The 26775-nt window shown below is 46.9% G+C and overlaps 1 protein-coding gene across 1 annotated transcript; it reads right to left on the bottom strand.

The window, feature by feature from the left end:
* Positions 1-3583: 3583 nt before the first annotated feature.
* LOC117886083 (opsin-5-like) lies at positions 3584-26028 on the bottom strand. The gene is made up of 5 exons (XM_034787720.1): positions 25941-26028; positions 21360-21522; positions 19169-19296; positions 8427-8755; positions 3584-4974 (listed from the first exon to the last, which is right to left on the bottom strand). Exons 1-5 carry the CDS (start codon positions 26026-26028, stop codon positions 4396-4398), a joined length of 1287 nt encoding a protein of 428 aa, XP_034643611.1. The 3' UTR covers positions 3584-4395.
* Between the last annotated feature and the right edge of the window lie 747 nt (positions 26029-26775).

Genomic DNA, 26775 nt, shown 5'->3' with positions numbered 1-26775 from the left:
TACTGAAAAATTGATGTAGAAAATCACTGTTAGGAGTAGCTCATTAAATGTGACCAAGAAGGCAGCTTGCTCTAATCACTACACGAGGGAGCTTGGGTTTGTTCCCACCTCTGCTACTGACTCTTTGTGACCTTAACTGTGTCTCTTGACATCTCTGCTTCTTGGTTGACCCTTTTGCAGATAGGTATAACAATTCTTACCTACCTCACAGGACCGTGGGAAGGCTAAATTACTTGCTGACTGCAAAGTAATGTGAACTCCTGTGATGAAAGGAGCTATGTGATAAGCATCATGATTTCAGTGGTAAACAAAATGATGTGAGAGCATAGAGGGCTGGATTCTGATCAGCACAGCTCCATGACCTTGGGCTGGTTCCATGCTGGCCTCAAAGTATTTCAAAGCAGCTCAAAATTATTCTGGGTTCCAGGAGCTGGCTGTATCTGCTAGCTAGAGATTCTCCCAGCAGAGCGGAGTCCCCAGCTAAGGAGACCTGGTTGCTTTCCAGCCCCATTTGCACTACCCAAGACGTGTGAAAAGGCCTTAATGCAGCTTAGACCCAGAGAGATCATACCCTTCACTTGAGGGTTTCAAAGTAGATAGTGAAAACAACCTCTTTCTGTTTTGGCTTCTGCTCTGTCTATGGGCCAATTGTCATGATGTGGTCTAATGGGTGTTCAGGGTTTTCAAAATGTTTTCCTTGTTCTGCCAGGTGACTCTTCACAGTGTTGCCAACAATTTCACAATATTTAGTGTTTTTCTTAAAGCTCCAGCTCCCAGATTCATGTGATTAGGTGAGCATTTCACTTTTTATTTTATTTATTTATTTCATACTTATGGTTACAGAGAAAAGCTTGAAAACCTCATGGAGGCTCAGCAGCCAGAGGGAAGTATAAATTACCCTAAATTTTATTTAAATCTCAGGATGTTTAAGCCAATCTCCCGGGTTTCTGGGACCTGACTCAGGATTTTTGAACAGTTGGCACTGGCAATTCTGCTCCTGTGTTTCTTATTGGTAGTTAGTGTCCCATCTACCTCCAGGTGACACTGATTGGAGCAGCTGTTACCCAGTCACTGGCTCTGAGAGTTACTCTGGTTTATGACAGACCTATATTTCTTAGTATGAAACAGAAGTAAATACTTAGAATTCTTATTTTCCAGGATCTCGATCAACAATCCTTTTGCATTTCAATAGCCCCTTTCATCTCAGGATCTAAAATCACTTTAGAAACCTTAGCCATAATCAGACTTTCACAGAGGCTAAACTATCTTACAAATGAGGAAACTGAGGCACCGAGAGGTGATGTGAGTTACCCAAGGTGATGCAAGAACTGAATGGCAAAGCTGGGAATAGATGTTGTGACAGATGCCTCCCAGCCCTGAGTGCTACATTAAAGTAATAAGAGTCAAACCAGGGGGGAGAATTTTGCAATCTTGTTTTAATTATGTTTGTCGAATTTAGTTAGTCTGGAAGCAGTTTCTGTATTTCAAGCAGTGGCGGGAGTTCTTTAGGCATCTGGCCAGCTGAATATTAGTGCAGATACTGTGAACCATTTAGTGTCTGAGCTGCTCTGTCTTTCCAGAGGATGGGAGCATCTGTTTATTTAGGGCCAAATTTTGCCACCCATACTCACACTCAGTAGATCCTTACTCTGCACGTAGCCCCATTGAAATCAATATAGCCAATTGTGTTAGTACGGTACAATTCAATGTGAGTATGGGTTGTGGGGCATCAAAATCTGGCCCTTCGCTGTTAGGAAATATGTATTATCTTCCCCCTCCCCCACCTTCCCTGGTGATGGAGTGTAAAACTGGTCCTGAGAGGGTTAACAGGAGCCTGTGAACTCAATTAGCCTGCCTGCTGACACCTGTAGGGGTGGTAAGTAGGTCAATTAGCAGATCCACCTGAAGAAGAGTCAGGTGTTCCTTAAAAGGATTTAGAAAGCTCAGTTAGAGAGGATGCTATGAGCTCCTGCTCTCTGAGATTACTGCCCTTAATAAGGGAGTGGGGATAGGAGGGAGTTAGCACCTATGGTGGATTTCAAAAGAGGGATATGACTTCAGGAAGGCAGCCCTGGGGAGCTGGTCTTCAGCTGAAGAGTAGAGTATCAGGGAGGCGTTCTGAAGCCTAAGTCTAGTGAGGGTAGAGGTGGTTTAAGTTTATATGATTGGTTTGGGATCCTTCAGAGAACTCCAAGGGGAATCCTGCAAACTGTAGCCCTGAAGGACAGGTGAAGCCTGAATCCTTCAGGTAGGTGTGAGGAATGTTGCTACAGGGTGAGACCAAGAAGGGGCTGTTAGGGAGGCCTACAGATAGCCGAGGTAGGAAGAAGAGGAGGGCCTGAGTAGACAGACCTTGCCTGCTTGATACAAGGTCCCTGGCTTGGAACCTAGAAGAGAGGGAAAGCCTGGGTTCCCCTACCAACCACTGGCAAAGGTGGTTGAAGAGCCCAGATACAGGGGCGGGGGGTGGTAATACTAACAAGTCCAGACTTGCACCAAAGACTCATCTTGAGGCCATGAGACTATTGTTTGTTGGACTTTAAGGGGTGGGATGAAAAGCAGTCTGGCTGGAGGGCTGAGTCACAAGATGAGCCACATCACTGCAAGGCTGGAGCAGCTGTGGGCAGGGGTTGCCAGACAAGGAGGGCCTGCTAGGCCATCCTCAGTCATGGTGGGGGCTCCAGCGATGAGCTTACTCTTCTACACCTCCATTCTTCTTTTATTATATTTTTGTATTTCCTAGTCTGAGCATATTATCATTCTCCCCACCCCCACTGCTGTATTTTAAGGTGGAAATTTTTCTTAGCCAGTAACTTCTTTCAAAATGCAGAACGTGTATGAGTTACCTGGCTTCTGCTCCATTTCCAGTGTGTATTGTTTTCTCTGACTCCTCATTTGATTAGTGGTCCTGGTAACCGAGAGAGTTTCTACAGGATCTTAGAAATGTTTTGCATATTATACAACATGGTAGCTAGCATTCCATGTGCTGAGGATGTTTTTCCTGAGGGTGTTGTATTCATTTCATTTCCCCAGTTTGTTTTATGGTTCTGGATATGTAATTCCAATAGCCAACTCTATAGTAAAGAGACTGGACATCTCTCTTTGTCTTCCATGTAGCCACTCTTTCTCCAGTCTGGGTCTCTTGGACATGGCATTTCTGGAGTTGGATCCTTTTGTATATATCCAGGACATAGCAGCCTTTTTTCTGTCACAGAAGGATATTCTTGTTTTGGGATTCCCTTATTTACCCAAATGTTCTAGTAAATTGCATTCCTTGCAGTGCTTATGCAGGAAGAGTTGTGCATATATATAGTATTTGTGCCCACTCTGTCAGTTTTGCCATTAGAAGGTGGAGTTCTGAGAACAGGAAGCAATGCGAGCTGACCAGGTTGTGGATTGGTGCCCGGGCTTCTCGCTGCCATCTTTTTCTGCCTCGTAAATTGCCCGGTGACAGGGTTCAGCATGTAATCGGGAATTTATTCATCAACTTCAATGGACTTTGGATCGTGCTATTTGATAAATGCTCTGCTCTGCTCTCCTCTACCCCAGTCCCCTCCCCTAGGAATGTGTTGCCTATGTGTTGTTTAAATTACACCTAAAAGCTAAATGGACAATAAAGCCCAGTCTTGCATCACTGCCAATCTACCTAAACGGATGTCCTGCTGTTTCAGTCTTGCTGTTCACACGGTGGGGAGCAGCACATGGAATCTGTACTAGTTGAACAGGATCATCTTAGACCCAAATCCTTATTTGTAGGACAGGGCTTTATTTTATATTAATGGTGAGGGTTTGGGTAATATGGCATAACACAGAATGATGTCTCTTGAGATTTTATACAATACTGAGTGCTTATATAAGGCTCTTTGGAGTCAAAGCACTTTGCAAACATTAACTACTTAATCTTCACAGTCCTCCTGTGGGGTAGATGAGTGGGAAAACTGACATGATTAAGTGACTTGGTTGCAAAAGGCTACAGGGATCTGGATCAGACCTGGGGTCAGAACTTTCTAGCTCCCAGCTCTGCATGCTAGACAATGCTTCTCAAGAGAATAAAGTTCATGTGTGGCCATCAAAGCACCAGAATATGGAAAAACAAAGATAAAGGGCCCTGAGGAGTGTATTTCAGTGGAAACATCCATAACTGTAATACATAGTCAGATTTTCAGACACCAGTGTCCCTTTTTACAGGGGCAAATTGTAGGTCCAAAATTGCAACAGCAAAAATGGAAGGCTGGTGTACAGTTTTCTGTATCACATAAAGGGCATTTTTGCAGGTTAGGACCCATCAGGCATATAAACAGATTTTTTTTTTTAATATATGAAGCTAAAATATTCCCTGTTGTCTAGGATGGGGAGGCCTAGCCCTGCTCAGGAGCTCCTGGCCTCTCTGGATGCTCAGATAAGATCTTTCACAAGGTCTGAAGGCAGAACGTTTCCTGCCACGCTTGTAGTCCCCATTCCCGACTTCTTCCTGGTAACAAGCACCATGACCTGCACAGTCCTTTTCAGAGCCGGCTGGCAAGCAGGCCTGTCTGCCAGGAGATTGGGCCTGGTTGTAGGGTCGGGTTGCTGGGTGAGCTTATAGCACCTGGGATAGTTACTGAAACATTCAAAAGTGTCGTTGCAGTTCCTGCAAGCCCCAGGGGACTCAGGGAAGGCTGTGGAGAGCCTGGCAGAGGTTCTGCCCTCTCTGGTCTGGAAAGACTGGAGTGTGACGACACTTTGGTGGCTGCAGCAGATGACGGCACAGATGGCCTGCAGCAGGGACAGGTCTTTGGAGAGGAACTTCTGGAAGTTGGGTTTGAAAAGCAGATAGACCAGAGGGTTGTAGGTCGTTGAGGACTTGGCAAAAACGGCAGAGAGTGCAAAGGCCAGAACTGGAACCTGGCTGGCATCTCCAAAGGCTGCCCACATGGCAACAATTGCATATGGGGTCCAAGCAGCCAGAAATCCAATGCACACAGCAACGCTTAGCTGGAAGAGAAAAGGAAATGACTATGGTATGAAGCATAGTGTTCCCCCAACACTCATGAAGTGCACACAGGCCTATGCCATAATCCCAAGGCCAAGCAACCCTAAATTTTGAGAGGATGGGAGGTTACACTTTGAACCTAATCCCAATTCAGCTATGGCCCCTAAGGGCCAGAGCCAGTCCTCTGGCTCAAACGTTCCAGATCAAACTTTTCCTCAGCAGCCCCTCTGTAGCATACACATGTGTACAAAGAATAATAATAAAGACAGCTCCTAGCTTTGCAGTGAGCATTTTGGCTGTCATCCCATCTGCAGCAACGTATCTAAGGGGAGAAATGATGCCACAGACCCCTGGCACAACAGTTAGGTGGGTCTCTGTTTTTCAATATTCCCTCCCAGTCACCAACAGACCATCCACACTAGATATGTTTGTGGGGTCAGAAGGCCTCACTGCAGGAAATAGATAGCTCCTGAGAGACTGTGGTGCTGAAAAGAAACCAGGTGGTGTGTGTGATATCCCCTTTCTACCTTCTCCTGCTGTGAGGTCTTAACCCTATCTGTATGTTGGGATGGATGTCCGTTGGGGTGGTATTTTGAACACAGTTTGAGAGCCCTACTCCTGTTTATTTAAATAGCTATGATCTGAAAAGCTGTGTGATGCTTGGACGTGCAGGAAAGGTTCAGTATGTAAATAGTTAAATTGCCAGCCGGCAATGTAACATAGGCAAAGCAAGTCAGCATGTTACAGCTCAGATACGTTAGTTGCTTCAACCATATCATTCTGTTCTATATCACATAGGACGCTTGTTGGGGAAAGGTTAAGAATTCTGAGGCTTTCCTTATCATGATGAGCTGTGAAGGCAAAAAGCACAAGTAGGCTGAACATAATAAGCTCTTTGGGAGAGAGAAGAATTATTGTATTACAGTCACACCAAAAAGCCCTAACTGGAACAGGGCCCTGTTGTGCACAGTGAGAGACAGTCTCTGTCCCAAAGAATGTATAATCTAGAGAGAGACAGCAAACAAATGGGGAGGGGCATTTTTCCTCCCATTTTACAGATGAGGAACAAAGGCACAAACAAAAGAAGTTAGTGGCAGGGCTGGGAGCTGAGTGCCGGTTCAGTGGTTTCACCACAAGTACATCCTTCCTCCTATACCGCACGCACATTTGAGTCTATGTTAGAAAATCAAATTTTCTTCCTTTAAAAAAGGCATCAATTCTTTTGACAGACTTCTCCCACACCCTCTGGTAAATTATAGTATTAGCGGTAGACTGGGGAACAATGAGTCATGAAGGCAGCATTTTTTTTATTATTTCCAATGTAATTTAATATGAAAACAAATCCATCAGATGGCTTTAAATAAGGAGGAGGAGAAGGGATGTATTACTAGCAGCACAAATATAAACACCTGGAGAATTAATCTGGCTTGGTAAATACTTCTACTTTTCAGAAGCCTTCAAGGAGTCTCATTATTTTAGGTGCAAATAAATATGGATTCGTGTGGACTCATTCAAATGCTTGACTCAGAATTCCAAACAAACCAATGTTTGATTGAGTGAGCAAGACCCTAGCATGTTTGGATATTGCCTCCAGGAAGCTGCCTCCATCTGTCACTGGTGAAGGTGGCTTTGCCACCCTGGCTCCAAACTCCTCCATAATAAAAGGAGAACGTGTTTGCCAACAAATCAATGCAGCTCTGGGAACAGTCAGTTATGCTGCTGTCACTAGATAGTCAGGAAATGCTCAGATTTTGAGATATGGGGGTGGGGGTAGTCATATTTTCAGCCTGCACTTGCCTTTGTTTTAATGTTTTGTGCCTGCGGAATGTGGGGGAGGGATGGAATAGTTGCAGACAAGATTATTTGTTGCTGATCTGATAAGATTTTTTTCTTCTTTCATGATCCTGTGTGTTTCTTTCATGTGTCACTATGCAAGGAAATTGTAACAGCCATCTTTTCCCTTCCTATTTTCATGTTCTCAATTATTTATTGGCCACGCTTTCCCACCCCTCCATTGTGTGTCTTGACTGCCAGAGTGCTTAGGTGGTATTTGGATAGTAGTGTACGTATTTTTCCTTTTGGAGAGGAATAGAAATAGGATAGAGCTTCCAAAATTTGGAGCCAGGGTTCAGATCCAAATTTCACCCAAAATTTGAGGGCCTAGCATCTGGCTTTTGGTTTGGGCCTATTTCTAGGGAGGAGCAAGTGGCTTCAGAATTCTTAGTCTTCTGCTGAGTTTGTCTAGATATACTTGGGCCGATCTTCCAGTGACTCAGCAACTACAAGCCTAAAATGTGTGTGCATTTACTGCAGCTGTGCAATCAAATGGGCTAACTGTGGACCTTATGTAACTAATTAGCCATGTGCATGCATATTAGGCATATATTTGCATGCCTAGCTTGTTTGAGAATCTGGCCCTCAAATCCTGGGCAGTGTTCAGGGTGTCTCAGCCGACAGAGCAATTAATTGCTCAGGAAAGGGTAATGAACCTTCATACTTCTGGCATCAGCTGATCCCTGCTGGTGTTAGGAAGGAAAGGCCCATGCAATCAATTGACCAGCAGCATGGAGAAGAGGAGGGCACTTTGCTCTCAAGCAGTGGTGCTCAACCTATTTACCGTTGTGAGCCGCATACACAGCTCTCTGTGTGTCATGTGGGCCGCATCCACACAATATGTATACTACCTCTTTGGCCCTGAGAATGTCACATGGATTGCAGCTGTGTGCTGAGTGGGCCACAAGCGGGTTGAGAACCACTGCTCTAACGCATGAGGTATTGGCCATTGCCAGAGGCAGAATGCTGGACTTAAAGTACTAGTGACCTGATGCAGTAAAGCAAATCCTGTGTAATGCCATACTGTCCTCTTCAACCTATGAGCTGGGCAGGAGTTCCAGCTGCACTAGAAGACCATAGGAGTGAGAGATCATTGAGTCCATTTCCCTGCAAGATCATCCAGCCCCCACAAGCCATGTATCAGGCCCTACCCTGGTAAGTGATGAACAGAGAATGGAGAAAAGATACAGGCAGTGTCTGATGTTTTACCTTGTCTTAGAAGCTATGCTCAAGCTGCAGAATTCTGCTGCAAACTGGCTCAGAGCTTGAACTTTCCCAATAGTTCAGCAGGCTCAAATCAGATTATTTTTTCCAGTTATTTTTTGTTTTAAATAATTGATAATACTTAGCACTTTGCATGCAAGGATCTCAAGGAGCTCCACAAAGCTGGATGAGTATCATTATCCCCATTTTACAGACAGGTAAACTGAGGCACAGAGAGGGGTGTTGGCCTGCCTGAGGTCACAGAGGAAATCTCTGGCTGAGCTGGGAGCAGAGCCCAGGGGTCCTACATTCCAGTTTATGCTGTATCCCCTTAGTAACACTTTCCCTATGTGTGGTGAGAGATCTCCCAGCAAAGCCCCTTTGCTTTCATTGCTGCACACAAGTCCCATTGCCCTACCTTGACAATCAAGCTGTGCACGCTGTTGGCTTTGCTCTGCAGTGACATGTGCTGCTTCACGGCTCTTCGGGACACTTTCACAGTCCAAAGGATGAGCGAGTAGGAGATGAGGATCAGAAGGCAAGGGAAGAGGTAACAGAAGATGAAGAGGACCACGATATAGATCATTGCCTCCCTGGTTGAAGCTTTCCACTTAAGGCAGCAGGCTGTCCCATAGGGCTCTGGTCCGTAACTGCCCCAGTTGGCTAGAGGAGCTATGGCAAAGACAAGGGCGTATGCCCAGACACACAGTAACAGGACACCAGCGTGTGTGGGAGAGAACTTATTGCCTGCAAAGAGAGAAATGACAGCAGTTGGCAGGTTTCTAAAGAAAAGGGCTGAGGCTCCCTCAGTTCTGAGGGGATGGCGTTCAGAAAAGGGCCATAATCTGGAGCTGTTTATTGGAGCCAATCCCAAATGTAGGGCATTGAGATGAAATAGAACCCACATATGACCCCTACCCCCTAGTTCTGGTTTTGCAGAGCTTAGAAAGGCAGGTTAGCATTATCATCCCCCATTTTAAAGATAGTGAAACTGAGGCACCACAGACAGGCTAAGTGACTTGCCCAAGGTCACAGACAAGAGGCAGAGCTAAGAACAGAACATGTCTCCTGCTCCCCAGCTCTGGGCTTGTCCCCTGATTCATGCTGCTTTTGCTGCAGGTAGCAAATGCTCTTTTGGATTGATGAGGTTTTTTTACAAACCCAACCACCCTTAGCAGAGATCCCTCTTCCCCCCCCCCCCCCCCCCTACTCTTCTCAGGTTCAGTCAGTAGCGTTACTTGAATAACTATTGTTCTCAGTTTTTACTTTCAGAGGAATTGTGTGACAAAGTGTTGGTAGCTCCTCCAAGGTTTTCAACAAAGCTTTACATTTTACATTACATGGGTCAGGACTGCGTTTTCAAAGGGCTTCTGGAATTTGATGCACAGTAAATAGTCTGCACCTCTGCGCATGAAATTTTGCGTATTTACACACATGCACGGCTGCACCTGCAAATACTTTCAGAAGCCATTTGAACATGTGTCCCTTAATGTCAGTGCTGATGGACAGCTCCAGTCCCAAGGGGTATAGCCTCCTCTTGGTATGTGCCAGTCACTGCCATTTGTTTTGATAGTAGTCACTGTATGGATGCATCAGCGGCAGTTTATGGCCCCCACCTTCCCAAGTAATACTCTAGCAATGTTGACTGTAACCCAAAAGACAGCGTTTCCTCATAGCTGCCATGGGCAACGATCAGAATGGGAATCCAATATACATGTGCACTGAAGGCTGATTCTGCGTGTGTGTGTGTGTCTATATACCTGGAACAAGCTGGATTGGGTATTTTCATACATTACCGTATGCAGGACAGTACTTAAATATTTGACCTTAATTTGGGTCTGAGTCTCCGGTGACTGGTGTCCTAGCTATCAGAGTAAGTTGTTATAGACAGACACCAAAAATATGGCGCTTTGGAATTAGTGTTGCTGAGGCCTGCATTTTCAGTAAGATGCATGTGTAATTACACGCCTCAACCGGCACAAAGTTACCATGAACATGTGCACAGTCATGGTCACTGCATGCACAAATGCACCAGTCTGTCTCTCTGGGTTCTGAGTAGAGATCCACGGTCGCTCTGGTCTTCCCCAGGAAGGTGTGCCAGAGCCTTGGCCCTGTTGCTGAGAAAGCCCTGCTCCCACAAGCTCCACTGGAGGTTGGCAGCTTCTTTGTTCCTGAGAAAAGCAGCTGTGAGGGAAGTGTTACTTCAGAGGGCGCCTCTCCCTGTGACATCTCAGGACAATCCCCTGTAAGGCCTTGAAGTTTAGCTCTGAAACCTTGAATTTGATGCAATGTTTCACAGGGACCCTGGGTAGTAAGCAGAGCATCAGGAGTTGGGGAGAATGAAGTGCTCCTGGTGACTGGTGTTGCTGAGGAGAAGACTGCTGTCTTCTGGAGTTACTGAAGCTTTCCTGATGTTGGAGTGTTCATATCTAGATCCAGTGAGCAACAGGAGCCCCGCCTGGAGGGTTGGAGGGCCTTGATCTCTACGGCCAAGCTTCTTGGCTAAGCTGAGGTGCAGTTTTCTGGCTAGTCACAAATAAAAGAGAACAATGTGTGTGGTCACAGTGTGGCACATGTTCATGAGCAGTGAGGAGTCCAGGAAGGCTGATGCCACCATCTTCAGCAGAGACCTTTGATGCAGGGAAAGGTGATAATAATTGGTAGGTCTCCAAAGTGTTTCTGTCTTCTCCCAGCATCACCTGTGTCATGCTTGGTTTCTTCTTCAGCCAGGCAGAGGGAAATGAGGCTATTTGCAATGATATATAGATGACGTCCTCTGTGGTGTTGGCATTTGAGACCATGGTGTTTCATAGTTCCCCATAGGTCTTAAGAGTTGAAGAAGGAGGACTGAGCTTTATGGGACTCCACAGATCTTTGGTCTGAGGGGGGAGGAGGATTTGCCTATCGCCCTTCTCTCTGAACATCCTATAAGGTAGGACAAGAGCTATCCTAGAGCAGTCCTGTCAATTTCTGGTACAAATCAGGTGGCTTTCTGGAAATGTAGTTTGAAGTCCTCACGGTTTGCAGGCACATTGTCCTATATCCAGTGGGTTAAAGTTCCATCCAAGTAGGATAGAACAAAAAGCTGTCAAGCAGTTGGTTGCTGGGAAATGAACCTTTTCCACTTCACTGTAGTTACTTTCAGTGAGATGAGATGCTGATTGTTACAGGGAGCTCTGCCCGTGTAGCGAACTCTGGGCAGGAAGCCTGAGCTGCCTGCCATTCACCACTTTGACCTGTGTCCAACCAGGAGGATGTCTCCGTGAACACTGTGCACAATATGGCACTCCTGAGCTGAAGCAATCAGCCTTGGCTTAGCAGAGAAACACTGGAATGGATAACAACAATCTGCCTGGAGCTGAGGACCTTGGCGAACTTAACAAACACTAACTAATGAAGCCTCACCAAGCCGCTGGGCCGGGCAGTACACCAGGGCTTAATTTGTAATGAAAGAGATGCTGGGGCTCAAGCAATTTTTTTTTACTTTCATAACTGATGCGCCAAGCCCCAGAGGTGCTGGGGCTCTAAACTGCCAAGCCCCAGAGGTGCCGGGGCTCAGCCCTGGCACAAAGGAAGCACTGCAGTGTACACGTACTCTCATCCCCGTCAGACAGCCAGGGAAAACGAAGCCCAGAAGGAGGTTGAATGACTTGCCCCAGTTAGTGGTAAAACCCTGACTGATGGTAATAGCTAGAAATCCTGAACTTCCTCTTTCATGTGGGGGCCCATGGAATTCATGGTGAGATGATTCACATAGCCAGGAGAAGTTGAGGTAAAGCCTGTTTCACCTGAATAACCGGAGAAATACCCAAGAGTGAGATCTACTTCACTGGCAATAGTCTCACATGCAAGATACGGAGAGCATCAGCATTTGGATAGTTAAAACTGGACCAGGCACTTCTACTTCGTAATATTCCCTTTCCCCCACTCCTTGCCTTCTAGGGCTTGTCTACACAGGGGAAGGAGGTGGGGTTTACTATGCACTAATTTGGGGCTGAGTTCATTGAAATGACCTGTGTACACACAACACAAACCCTTCCAGCATAGTAGCTCTGCAGTTAAAGTGTACTCTATACTACACTTTGAAAGTTCACTGCATATTGAGTGTGTACATTCTTTAGAGCAGGAACTGTGATTACTTAATCATGTGTATAGTGCCCATTATATACATTTATGTATGACAAGCAACCTACAGTATAAAGGCTAGTAATCAGGGCCAAAGTGCTGAAGAATATGCTGAGGGGCAGTCCTGCAAGTTCTGTCCTGTACTGGTTCCAGGGAAGATGGCTTTGATGGACCTTTTTCAGCTCCAGTTTCTATGAGTCCCTAAAATTCTGGAGGTGAAATGCTAAGTAAGATGCAGATTTCCTAAACCTTGATGAAAATAAGGGTTTGAGGGAGGCGCCTGGGGGGATTTGCATCTGGAAATGGAGAAAGATCAGAGCTTTTATTTTAAGTTTTAAATCAACAGCGTTATCAGAGTTTCCTTCAGAAAAGCCAGTTGATGAAACATGAGTTGGGTTTTTCTCTGAGTTCCCTCCCCCCTCCCTTAAATCCTAAACTCTCTGATCTTCTAAGGGCTTAATTTAAAGAGCTAAATCTTCAGACATATGTCGGAATAACTTTTCTTTGAAACTAAGCAATTAAAAATATGCTGAGATTAGTCATTTCCTAGTGGAAAATGCACAAGTGCATTACAGGAAGATAAGCTTGAGAAGCCACACAACCAAGTGCAGTAATCATCTAGAGAGCAGAAACAGAAATTGCAGAGGGAAAAGATGCTGGTACCTGGCTGTCTTTTAACGGCCAAATTTAATCTTTCTTTTTTTCCCCTTTTGTGATAATTTCTGCAGTTATACAAAGTGATCCCATAAGCTTTCTGTTGGCTGCTTAACTGAGGTGACTTCCTTCCAATGCTATCTCTATGAATTGGACCGTTAGCCTATAGGGACAATCTGCTTTGTGGCTGCCGGTCATGCATCTGCAAAAGTTTGCAAGCAAATCAATGTGTCCCTGCAGCTTGGCAGTTGAGTTCAGCTGTGGCAAAGCAGGGGTTTGCATTGTGCAGAATGGAGGCACCACAAGTTTGACAGAAGCATTAATGAGAAATCAGCTGAAAGTTTGGCTCTGACTTTCATCTAGTAATATGCTAAGTAACAGTGGCATTTCTCTCGTGTCCTTCATTTCTTTCAAAGTACTTTATATACAAGCAATTAATTATTGCAAATCCCCAAATGGTAGGTCACTATTTATTATCTCCATTATACAGCTGGCAGAAGCACAAACAATCAAATTACTTCTGCTAATGTAACACAGGGAGTCATTGGCAGAAATGGGACTAGAACCCAGGCGTCCCTGCTCTAGCTACTGGGAGTCCCTTTCCTTACCACTAAGGGATAGGTTCTCCAAAGAGATCTCAGACTTCAGAAATGTGAAATGTACCTTCCTGCACATGAATGGGCATTTTGCACATGGAAATGGGGTAACTCCTCCTGTCAGTATTTGTGTATGTGTGATCACACCACTGGGGTATGCAAAAGTGTGAATTTGCAGGTGCCTTGTGCCACTCCAGTCAGAGAATGTGGCCACTAGTGGCATTTGCCAAGCAAAGTTCTATAGGAGGTTTTGTGTTTTGTTTGTTTTCCTGCAGAATTTAAAATTTGCTTCTCTTCTTTTGGTGCTGCTTCCTCCCACTGTGTGGCTGGGCTGGGAGAGTGTAGAAAAGAAAAAGATTGAGAGGGGAAATGCCAGACATGCCTGCTAGAACAGAAGGCACGTTTCCAACCTGGCTGGAGGTATATGCTCCCAAGCGGGGCACAGGCAGCTGCCACTGGTGGTTTAAGGCTCAGGAGCTGCAGAAGCTCATTACCGCAGTCTGTTCTTCGGGTACTTATTCGTTACCAAGAGGGACACCAATTTACTCACTTAGCTGTGTCTGGATTCCTACAAGGTACATGGCATGTTCTGCTAAGCATGACACAGCTCCTCAAAGGGCTCTATTCTGCTTATTGGAGTCAATGGCAGAACTCCCATTGACTTCAATGGTGCAAGATCAGGCCCTAATTACCCAGCCTCATGGCCTCCTCTGAGATGCTGCTTTCAGGGCCGGCTCCAGGCACCAGCCCACCAAGCTTGTGCTTGGGGCGGCACCTGGAGGGGGGCGGTGCGGTGCTCCGGCCGCCGGCGAGAGTGGAGCCCCGGCTGGGCTCTCCGGCCTCCCCCCGGCGCTCTGGCCGCCGGGGAGAGCGGAGCCGCGGCGGGCTCTCCACCCTCCTCCCGGCGCTCTGGCCACGGGGGAGAGCGGAGCCGCGGCGGGCTCTCCGCCCTCCCCTCAGCGCTCTGGCCACGGGGGAGAGCGGAGCTGCGGCGGGCTCTCTGCCCTCCCTCCAGCACTCTGGCCGCCGGGGAAAGCGGAGCCCCGGCCAGCTCGCTGCCCTGCCCCTGGCGCTCTGGCCACCGGGGAGAGCGGAGCCGCAGCAGGCTTGCCGCCCTCTTCCCAGCGCTCTGGCCACCAGGGAGAGCGGAGCCCCAGCCAGGCTCTCCGCCCTCCTCCCGGGGCTCCGGCCGCCAGCGGAGCCGCGGCAGGCTCGCCGCCCTCCCCCCGGCACTCTGGCCGGTTGGGGAGAGCGGCCTGCGACCGGGCTCGGTGCCCTCCCCTGCCGCGCTGCGGGGGGGGAGGGCGGCAGGCAGCTTTTTTGCCTGGGGCGGCAAAAAAGCCAGAGCCGGCCCTGGCTGCTTTGTAGGCTGGCCTGGGCTTCCCTTCCCAGGCACACCATTTCAGAAATACGCTGCTGTGTGTTAGTTAGTGTGTGTATAAATCACCAATCTACCAAGTATCAGAGGGGTAGCCGTGTTAGTCTGGATCTGTAAAAAGCAACAGAGAGTCCTGTGGCACCTTTAAGACTAACAGATGTATTGGAGCATAAGCTTTCGTGGGTGAATGCCCACTTCATCGGATGCATGCATGACAAAGTGGGCATTCACCCACGAAAGTTTATGCTCCAATCCATCTGTTAGTCTTAAAGGTGCCACAGGACTCTCTGTTGCAATCTACCAAATTCAGCCACAAGATGGATGCCAATGCAATGAGTGACTGAAATCCAGCTACTCAGGTCCTTCCCACACAGTATCCATTCTGGGTTGCTACAGAGGGAATTTATTGGAGAATATATCTTGGAGAATTTGTCTGCAAATCAAGTTAATATTGTTGGTTTCTATTATATTTATATTTGTCTGTAATCCAAAATCTGTGAAGATATATTGGTTGGCAGGTTCAGCTGTCTAAATGAGAAAATGCAAGTAATTCCTGCAGGACAATATAAAAACATATAGGGTACATTTACAGATAGGTGTCTGGACCTCAGCTCTTCTTTTGTGGGTGCAATTTGTACCCCAATTTTTGTACCCAGACAATGAACTGCAAGTGCAAATCTAAGTACATATCTCTTTAACTTCCTCATTCATACCCACATTTGGTGTGTTGCAAGCACTCAGATTAGCATCTACAACTAAAGTCCCGGCAACAACAATGCAGGTGAAAATTGTGCTGCAAAAGGGAGTTGCCCCATTGTGAATTTGGCCCCACAATATTAATTATTTCCCAGTGTTATATATGTCTTGCCAATAGTGGATCAAAATAAAAGGTCAGCACTGAACATGTCACAGTCAAGCCTGCCCTCCATGTCTTCCTTACAGCCATAGGGAAATACTGCGTTTTCTTGCAATATCATGGTTAGATAAATAGCAACAGTTTAGAGCCAGATTTTCATGCCACACCTCATTTCTCATGCATGAGTCTGGCATACGCTCACTACTGTGTGCCTATGTATAAAGATCTAGGCTCTAGTTTGCACCACTCAGATTATGCTTCATGATGCAATGTACTTAAAATCACAACCCTCCGGGAGTGATGTTCCCACTGGGATGAAGCCTAGGCAGGTTATTGTCCTACTCACCCTTCCCTTCCCAAAGGCTGAATGGAATTCAGCCCAACCTGCAGCCTCTGTGCAGCCACTAACTCGCCTTGGCTGTTCCAGAGCCCACCTCAGACCCTCCTGTTGGGGGTGGGATGTTCCTGTCCCCTGTGTTTGTGCAGTTGTGGATCCAGTGGCTCATCCTCTAGCCTTCCTCAACTGCCCACTGCACTGGCCTGGCTGGAGCAGGCAGGGAGTCCCTCTCCATAGCACACAGAGGATTCAAAGATTCCCATAGACAGCTGGTCTTCCTGAGGCCCCCATACATGACCCCACTGTGGGGTTTAAGTAGTGTGGAGGGTGGATGTTACCCGCAATGACTACATCTGCCATCCAGCCCTAATTTGGGGGTTGGAATTCTCCCAGGCTTCCCACTCATGTGATTATGAAAACAGCTCTGACTCTCTAGAGTTTTCTGGCCCTGCTATGGAAGCTGTTTCCTTGGCATTAGCTAAAGCACACCACTTGGCCAGAAAAGATTCAAGTCCTTTTTGCAGCATTCGGCTGTCTTTTTATTGGTGCCCCAGGGCTCTTGCCCTGGCTATATGTAAGAGCAGTGCTGGTTCCTGTAGCACGAGCCTTTTCCTCAGTGGAAAATAGCCTTTCTAACAATCAACTGCAAATGAACAACTAATGATCCCAGCAGCCCTCCAACTCAGTCTTCCCCCAAACTTCTCCCTCCCTCACCAATCTCAGCCCCTAATAACCCCATCTCCTAACGTGTTTTGGGGCCTGATTCTGCCACCCTTACTCACATGGGCTAGTATCTGACACTGCAAGTGCTTCCACTGATTTCTGAGAGACCACTTGGAGTCAGGTACTACTCCATGTGAGTAAGGCACTGGAACTGGGCTCTCGATAAATGCATATGCCCTGTATTGTGCCCTGAAGATCCAGTGACCTGAGCCGTTTCAGACTGAGGCCCCTCATGGAGAATGTTCTGTTGCCACCTCCCTCTCTTTTAAGTGGAGGCACTCTCCAAAGTCGGAAAGCCCCAAGAAAGCTATCCGCCATGTTTCACATCAGAATACATGAGACAAGAGGTCTATGAATTCACTCTATCGGTGGTGGGGATGGAGATGAAGGCCCAGACATTCAGAATTACAAGTGCTCATCTGTGCATGCTGTCTGTGTACCTAATTTGGGTCCACAGCTGCTAATCATCCTCCAAAATGGCAATAAGCATTTACATGTCCAATCACAATACTTGTGTGCACAGATTAGGTGTGCAAATGCATGCAAACTTATGCATGTACAGTCCTAAAAATCTGGACCTAGAATACATTTTTGTTTTGCTATCTCTGCAGTATAATCTGTCAGAAATAGGGCCCTACCAAATTCACGGTCCATTTTGGTCAATTTCACGGATGTAGGATTTTTTAAATCCTAAATTTCATGAATTCAGATATTTAAATCTGAAATTTCACGGTGTTGTAATTGTAGGGGTCCTGAGCCAAAAAGGAGCTGTGTGGGGGGAGTCACAAGGTTATTGTAGGGGGGGTTGCGGTACTGCCACCCTTACTTCTGTGATGCTGCTGGCAGTGGTGCTGCCTTCAGAGCTGGGTGGCTGGAGAGCAGCGGCTGCTGGGCCGTCACTCTCTGGCCTCCCAGATCTGAAGGCAGCAGCGCAGAAGTAAGAGTGGTGTGATATGGTATCGCCACCGTTACTTCTGTGCTGCTGCTGGCGGGGTGCTGCCTTCAGAGCTGGGTGCCCGGCCAACAGCCTCCGCTCTCCGGCCACCCAGCTCTAAAGGCAGTGCGGAAGTAAGGGTGGTAATACCGTGACCCACCCCAAAAATAACCTTGCAACCCCCCCTGCAACTCCCTTTTGGGTCAGGACCCCCAATTTGAGAAACACTGATCTCCCCGTGAAATCTGTATAGTATAGGGTAAAAACACATAAAAGACCAGATTTCACAAAGGGAGATCAGATTTCATGGTTCACGATGCATTTTTCATGGCTGTGAATTTGGTAGGGCCCTAGTCATTAGGATCAGTTTTGATAAACCCTGCCTTGATTGTGAACAACTGGGGGGCCGGGCTACAATTTTTTTTGTATTTCTGTCTTGCACAAAATCAGCCATATGGCTAACATTCAACTAAAAGATGGTGATTAGATCTGAATAACCCTTAGGCTAGGTCTATACTACCCGCCTGAATCGGCGGGTAGAAATCGACCTCTCCGGGATCGATTTATCGCGTCCCGTTGGGACGCGACAATCGATCCCCGAATCGGCGCTCTTACTCCACCAGCGGAGGTGGTAGTAAGCGCCGCCGACAGAAAGCCGCAGAAGTCGATTTTGCCGCCGTCCTCACAACGGGGTAAGTCGGCTGTGATACGTCGAATTCAGCTACGCTATTCACGTAGCTGAATTTGCGTATCTTAAATCGACTCCCCCCTGTAGTGTAGATGTACCCTTAGACTGAGAGCCATAAACCAGGGAACTTCCTAAATCAGATGTGCAGCATTTCCACTGCACATCCATTGCATTTCCTATGCAAGGACAGAGTCAGTCAAGCAAAATGTATTTAACACTAAGGTAGGAGCTCACACATGCAGCATAACTGTCTTTATCTGCAGCCCAGCACTCAGACTGGTGTGAAATTGCCTGGCCCAAGACAATCCATGAAATCCTTAAAACCAAAAGCCACACAGAGCAGTAGGGCAAAGGGGCAACAACCACACTGGCACCCCTAGGACATAGCTTTTGGAAAGGAACTGCTGATCCATAGATCCCAATGATCTCTGGGAGCAGCGATCACTCAAAGTGACGCCCCATTGTGTGTACAATTAGTACATGGAAAGGATACTGGAGCTCTAACACATCGCCCTATTTAATTAGGGGTTGTGAAATAATAAATTTAACTTGCTCCCACCCACACTTCTAAGGACCTGCTGCGTTGATTGTATGGCACCAAACAGTAAATGGGATGGTGATGAATTTACATATGCAAATTAAAAGAGGAAAACAAGTAGCTATGGTATTATTGTTTGTGTTAATTAGGGTAATTTAAAATGTTTATGAAAATGTTCCCTAATGGAGAGCTTTTCAGGGGGCTGTTGCCAAGAGATTTGTGACTAACCTAAGTTGTGAAAGAATGGGGAAGATGAAGTGAGGTTACTGGAAGTAATAGCCGGATGGCAGAAGTGGAGAGAGTAACATGGGTTACACATCCCAGCACCTACCACAGGCTGGATAACAGACCTTCAGGCAGCAAACCGTGCTTAGCACTGTCAGGCTGGTAAGACTGCAGAGACCAAAGAACATGCCGGAGAATGCATAGAATGTGCACATCGCATGGTTAAACAGCCATCTGGAAGGGAAAAAGCATCAGGTAAAATCAAAACCTTCACAGTTACACCACATGCTGAGCTCGCCAGGCTTGTGATTCTGTTGAGAAGGAACTTGTCTGAGTTGCTTTGTGCAGTTCATGAAGTCACATGGGTATTTCCCACGCGGCATTTCAAACCAGACACTTGATTACAGAAGTTTGGCACCACTCCAGCTCATGGTTTGACACAGAAAGCAAAACTACCTAAGCGGAAGAGCTGTGCTCTAGGAGGCTGTTCTGGTGGATGCAATGGAATGGGGAAATAAATACCTAGGGCCTGATTGTCTAAGGAGTTGTGCATGTGATTGTGCCCCTACGGTACACACCGTTATCATGGCTGTGAGCACAAACTGAGTCATTGTGAATGCAAATTACCGTGATTAGCTAGTCACACATGCAGTTGTACACACAAGCTGCATGTACTGCTTTTTAAAAAAAAGCCTTCTATATATTTAACTGAAACAGTTTCACTCATTGCACATTACTGTTGGAGTGTCAGTTTCAAGGAAGTAGTAATATTGTTTAGCACTTTTCATCCACAGACCTCAAAAATCTTTACAGAGGATGGTTAATATCATTAGCCCCATTTTACAGGTGGGAAAACTGAGGCACAGAGAGACAAAGTGACTTGCCCCAGGTTGCACAGCAGGTCAGTGGCAGAGCTGGGAATAATCTCTGGTCTCTTGACTCCCAGTCCTGTGTCCTAACCACTAGTCTACACTACCTCCCTCAAAACAGAAAGGTGATAAGTCAGTTTCGGAAGGACGCTGCACGTGGCTGATAGGTTTTGTCCTAGCAAAGCTCAGTTTAAATATGCTGCAGCACCTGCTGGTACATACTGTACAAGTCCCGCCAGCCCCCTGCCATCGGGTGGAGCCAGAGTAGAGGTCTGCTTGGGCCTAATTTTAAAGCCCAACCTGGACCCAAACCTGACCTGAGCACAGCCGACCCCAACCCAACTGGAGCGTGTCAGGTCAGTTCTGAAAATGATTCCACCCAAATCCAACACTTTGCCCTGAACCTGTGTCGGCACTGCCCCCTAGTCCTTGAGTCCCTGGGCCTGGTGGGGGCTTCCTGCGCTCTACGTCCCATGGCCACGATCTGTCTCTGGCTGCTTCCCTGTGGGGTCGGGCTGGCGGCTGCGTGTGCTGCTGGTGCGACGCTGTGCTGTGTGTCAGCATGCTCACACTGCAACACATGCAGAGAGCAGCGAAGTGGTGCCAGCCAGCAGGAGTGGGGCACGCAGCTGCCACGCCTACCCCCCGGCCAGCAGAAGGTGAGCAGAGGTGACCCAAGCCGAGGCTGGGAGGGTCAGGTTGTTTTCATACCCAAACCAAACCTGACACTTGTCGTCAGGTCCTGCAGGTTTGCAAGGCTCTAGAGCAGGGGACCTACAGCTCATGAGCCACATGTGGTTGCTTTGGACCACGTTTGCGACTCTCCCTACTGCCCCATGTAGATACATCCCCACAATGCCACATGGATTCAACTAAACTCCAACTTGCAACACCAGGCAGTGGTTAGATTGATGGCTGGGCTCGTACCTCTTGCTCTGGGGAGGGGAGGTGCACCCCACAAAAACCCTGTATGGCAAACCAGAGGAGGGTGAACCAGGGAGCAGCGTAAGCCAGTGCAGGGGACTAATTGCAGCCACTGCCTCTGAGAGGCGCATATGTGGTGGCCGCAGAAGGGCCAGCAGCACTAGCTTATGTCTTGGGGGGGAGTTGCCGAGGGGAGGCGGGGGGATGGTTCTTCCTGCTGAGGTGGCTCATATCTGATTATATTTGGCTCAGTCCCTTGGGAATGATCCCTGTTCCCAGTGCAGGATATGAATTCCTATTAGGAGAGATCTGGGGCCAAACTCTGCTCCCACTTACACTGGTGTGAGTCCCTTGCCTTCAATGGGATTATTTCAAATTTACATCGCTGTGATTGAGCTCAGACTTTGGCCCCTAGTCTTCATTCCTTCTCCAGGTCAAGGCAGGATTGGCAAACTGACACCCGCAGAAATGCCCGTTAAATGCAATGCCATGCAAATGAGCTACCTGTGTGCAAAGAAGGATGGCGTGGCCAAAGGGAAGAGGGTCACCGTCATGCCCAGGTCACTGATAGCCAGGTTCACAATGAAGAATTCAGCAGGCTTCAACATGGATCTCTTCCGATAGGCCACCAGCAAGAGCAGGGAATTTCCAAAGAGAGAAACTATGCCTGAGAAAAGGCAGAGAGAGACAGACCCAGTATAGGATACCCAAGCTTGATAGCAGCAGTGCAGTGCATGACATAGGGACAGGGAGGGCATGTGTGCAGGTCTGTCTTGCTGGTCACTTACTATCCTCAAACACTGATGGGTTGTGTTTATTTGGCAGCCGTGTACGTGCAGAGATGCCGCTCACTGCATGTATGAATGTGTAAAGGGAAGAACAGACACAGATCTCACACATGCAGATTTCCCACTTTAGGATCTGTGGGGCCCTATAACACTCTGGGTCACATCCCTTCTTAATTGCTAACCAGGACTTTGAAACATGCAAGGAGAAAACTGCGTCTCAGCTTTTACCCAGCGTCCACTGTGTGCTGGTGCAGGAATTTGGAGTGTAGTGAGTACATGGGGAATACTCAGCCAGGACAGACGTGATCAATAAAGCACTTGGCTTTGTACCTCTGCTGCATCAGCACCTTGTGCAATGGTTAGCGAGCATTTGGCAGGCAGGCTGGCTGGAGACAAGAAGAAGGGTTTTATATGGACTGCTCAAGCACTCTGTCCAATCTGTCTGTTCTGGCTCTTGGAATGATATAGTTCACACTGGGCATGCTCCTTCCACACTAACATTACCTCATCTCCTCTGCATAGTCATGGCCATTCTAAGAACTTGGTAACTGCCCTTTCAGTTTGCATTCAGGAGCTCCAGGTAACCAGATATAGGGCAAGAGCCAGGCAACTCTCCAAGCTCTCCTGGATGCATCATTTTCACGCTATACAAAAGGCGGAAGTGTCTTCAGGCTTTTCAAGGCTGGTCACCCCCTGGTATATGATCTGCTTCCAGGACTTGCTGTACTTGGCAAAAAGAGTGTCTTCAGCTGGCACAGTGAATAACAACCATTAGACACCTAAGGGCATGAGGCTGCCTGAGCACTTTTAGAGCAACTTTAAATGGGAATGTAATTGTTAGATGCTGTGGGGATGGGGCAGCAGGCAGAATGTCAGTGAAACGGACTCTGGGAGCAGAGTCCAAGGCAGAACTGAATTCCTCTGACTGAAGACCAGGAGCCTCCAACCCTTTCCAGCCGGATAAAGAGTGTGAGCTTTGTGACAGTGTTGTTATGGTGGTGATGCCAAGAAGCTGAGCATGTTCCGCTTTTAATTCCTTCCTGGCAATATCTCTAGTGTGAGTCTGTGCTGTACAATATTGGGTTTACAACATAAACAAAAGGACATTATGAAGATTAGGGTAAATCCAGCCTAACCAACAGGAAAAAGCCATTTGTTTCCTTGGAATGTATTTAAAACAACAGTGGTAAATAAATGTTCATACCAGGGTTTTCTTCGTCTGTTAAGTAACAATAAAAGAATTTTCCTGTGTATGCACAAAGGGGAACCTAGCTACTCAAGGGGCAGGTTATGTGGGACTCGAATTAATTCCCAGTAGATTAGCTTGTAAATGAAATATTATAGTTACAATTACATGCCAAAGCTGTATAATGGCTAATATAAATATGTTATCCTCAATAAGTAGGACTCCTGCAGGGGAGACTTGCTCCCAGATACATAGTTTTTGAATGCTTTTTAGGGGTCACTTAAGGGGAACTAGTTTGCAAATGCACATCCTTGTTTCCAGCACTGCTAGAGGACTCCTCCACAAAGCTATTTTGACTCCTTCCCTCGCCTCTTCATTAGCTGTATTCTATTAGCTTTATTATCTTCTAGGATCTTTCTTAGCTGCATGCAAGAGCTGCTGACTTTCTCCGTCTTACTCAGAATGGCATGAAGCAGGCTGGTTTTTTCCATGTATGCCATTTCATTATGTGAGCGGGTGCACTCCTGTGTGCACATGTGTGTTTGTTCCTGTGTCTGTTTCCATATGCGTGTGTGTGTGTTGAGTGCTCTGGTATGCACACATCTACCTGTGTGTGTGTATGGTCATTTATGTAGTTGTGTGTTTGTGTTTCTGTATACTCCTGGTGTGGTTGCATGTGTATGTGTGTTGTATGTGCACACTTCTGTGTGCATTTCTGTGCATTGCTTGCACACCTCTCATCTTACAGAGGTCGACACATGGGACACAGAGTGAGTGTATGAGCTCAGGCTGTTTAAAATGACATGGGATCCATTTCTTCAGCGTAAGTTCAGATAAGATTTCCTGCGATCTTGCTTTGAGATCGGTTCCTGGTTTTTGAAGTGAGTTTTCTCTGATAATAAAAGTGGAAGATTTGGGTGGGATGGAGGAAAATTAGGATGTGAAATGCAGCATCCCAGGCAGGAGTGTGGGCAGACTGGTCCTTCCCTTCCCTCCCTGGCTTTGACTGGGAATCAGCTATTGCAACGTTGCTAATCTCAAGCATTCAAAAGTCGAGTTGGGCCCTTAGAAATCAGGAGGTTTAAACAACCCAAACAAACTGGGTTGTTTTTCTTTTACCTTATAGCTCTTGAGCCTTCAGGGGGCACTTGGGGCACATTTTCAAGCTTTTCCTCCACCACAAGAGCCAGAAACTTTGTTGAAAGGGGAGATTTACATGTAATCACATGAATGCACATGCCTGGGCTCTGTGAGAAACACCAGATGTCACAAGACTCATGATTAAATCTCAAGAGCTGGCAACGCTGCTGTTGGGAATCTTTTGCCTGTAGAATAAACTGCCACCTACACACACAGCTCACAAGAATGAAAATACGAGGACTTGACCAGCCTGGGCCTAAGCTGTGGGGGAATGCAGAGGAATGGCACAAGGCCGGCTCGTTGGTCAGGGGACAGAATTCTGACCTAGGAAGTGGCCTTTGAGATGTAGGGCCTGGATGATCTGTGTCTAGGTCTGGCGCCCATGCCTGATCGGACGCCCGGGGTGATCACTTTGTTACAAACTATTTATTTTTTCCAGAGGCATCCAAGCCATTAATTCCTTCTCTCCCTGACAGCAGAGATCCTTTGTTCAGCGCATCATTAAGCATCTCCTAGCCGTAGACAGAAGAGACGCTGATTCATTTACCTTGCTATCTATTGAAACCTGAAATGAACAAGACATTGAGAAGGCAGCTGTGTGGGACAGTGTGTCAAATCCTGTTTTCAGTTAAACTGGTAACTCTACTGGCTGCAATGGAGTTATTCCACTTTTACACCAGTGTAACAGAGACCAGGATCTGGGTCTATGAATGTTTGCCGATTATTCTTCATTTTCTTTCAGGATTTATTCACCTCTCCTCACTCCACAGTGTGTGTCACAGGGCTTCACTCACAGCTCACACTCATTCCTAAAGCTGGGCGAAGAGAGCTAATTCCTTTCCCCGAGGATTTCGGTATTTTGACATTTGGTTTTGTTTCAGTGAGGAACTAAACCAAAAATTCCAACATTCTCTTCAAAAGTGAATGGAGCCCCAGCCTCAGGGTGCTTTGCCTGGTGAGCTGCCCTACAGTCACAAACCCTGCAATCCCTGGGGTTCCCATCCCCAACGCAGTCTGCAAGGGCAGCGTGCCCCAGAGCCACACACCCTGGAAATTCAGGCTCACCAGCTGTGCACCAGGTAGCTGCCCAACAGCCAGAAGGACAAGCTGGCAGGAAACCAGGCATGTTTCTTACAGGAACTCCATTGGCACTTTGGCCAAATCGAACCATCTCCACAGAACATTTTGATTTTGCGGAATTGACAAATTCTGCCAAAAAATTGTTTTATTGGAATTTTTCTGACCAGTTTTTCTCCTTACTTTCCTCATTGTTATTTTTACAGACAAAACGCTGCTAGTCTTACTCATGTGAGCAGGAGCAGCCCCATGGGAATCTATGGCATTGCTCACTTTAGCCAGGATTAGGCCTTGTCAAAGCATGTCTTTACACCTCAGCTTTACTTATTGGCTTTCAGATGTCACCAGTGCCCCCTGCTGATAGTGAAGGGCAGTTCAGAGGTGTACACGCTCCTTGAGGTTAATGCATTTTGCATGCTTGAAGCTAATAATAATGCTAAGTAACTGAGGCCTGATTCTTCTCCCAGTGGCTGGCTGTGGTAGGAGTTGTATCAGGGCCTTATATATCACTCTTCAACTTCAAAGCATTTTAAAACATGAATAAATCCTCACAACCTTTTGTGAGGGAGATATGTACTAGTAGCCCCATTTTGCATGTGGAGAAACTGAGGCACAGAGCACTGATGTGGCTTGCCCAAGAACCCAGAGAAAATTGGTGTCAGGAGTAGAATCCAGAAAGTCCTGTGCTCATGCCGTACTTGTCTGTGATGGAGGAGAGTGTGGGAGGGGTGAGCTCAGATGAACCCAAAGAACATGGAACACTTTTCTGGAAGTAATAAACTATTAGTGGAAGTGAATGCAAGGTGCCTGAATCTCCCTGTGACAGACCTGTCAGTAGCTTTTGCCATGGAGATGGGTGTGAGATCACCTGTGTAAGAATAAGTCTTTCCTTACCAAAGAGCAAATAGAGTGTGCCAAAAATCAGGTCTTCTCTCTCTGATAAGGTGGACATGAACGCTGAGGAATCAGAGGCATTTCCCATCTGCAAAACAGAATACAAATGTAAGGGGAGGTGATTTTTTATTAATTCAGGAATGTTCAGTTTTCCCTCTTCCTGCGGGAGCATGGCTATTGGAAAGACACATTTTTGGCATGAGGCCTTCCTCAGGCTGTGGATAAACAGAAGTCAGCAGCTGGAACTGCATGTACATTGCATGGGTGCCGTGAATAAAGGGAGTGACACAGTTCATAAAGAGTGTGGCGCTCGGCTAACTGGCTGCACAATGGGCTGATGGTAGGATCAGACTGGACTGCATAGCTGCTGGTCATCTCACTCAGAGCATGGTATAATTAATTACAAATTACACTGACTAGCTGCAAGTTAATACTTTTTAAAAGCATCTGACTTAGATATTTCACATGACAAAAAGGCCACTCGCTGATTCAATTGCCATGTTCCTCTCTATGGGTGAAACCTGGCCCCATTCAAGTCAATGGGAGTTTTGCCCTATTTTAGCGAAGTGGTTTTATATCAAGCATCTTTCTCATCTGCCAGTGGGATTCCTTAGGGTCTGACCTCCATTTTTCACGTGTTAAACTCATGCAGATTGCAATGGGCTATATACGCTCACAAAAGATGACCAGTAGAAACTAAAATTGAAGGGCTAGGTTTTCAGCCAAGCCCAAGGCAGCCTCCAAATATGCATCACCACTTCTTTGCATGTGCAAAACCCTCATTTCCACCTATGTGCCTGGTCTCTGCACACTGATAGCCATTTGCACATGCAAA

This window comes from Trachemys scripta, chromosome 12, assembly GCF_013100865.1.
Source record: "Trachemys scripta elegans isolate TJP31775 chromosome 12, CAS_Tse_1.0, whole genome shotgun sequence".
Lineage (NCBI taxonomy): Eukaryota > Metazoa > Chordata > Testudines > Emydidae > Trachemys > Trachemys scripta.
This window is presented reverse-complemented; position numbering and strand designations above follow the sequence as displayed.

Excerpts from the sequence above, each read along its gene's own strand:
- LOC117886083 (XM_034787720.1), bottom strand. The coding sequence starts at position 26,028 with ATGGGAAATGCCTCTGATTCCTCAGCGTTCATGTCCACCTTATCAGAG. Across the intron at positions 21,523-25,940 it reads CACACTCTATTTGCTCTTTG|GCATAGTTTCTCTCTTTGGA; the intron begins GTAAGGAAAGAC and ends GCCTTTTCTCAG. Across the intron at positions 8,756-19,168 it reads GGTCTGTTATCCAGCCTGTG|GCAATAAGTTCTCTCCCACA; the intron begins GTAGGTGCTGGG and ends CTCTCTTTGCAG.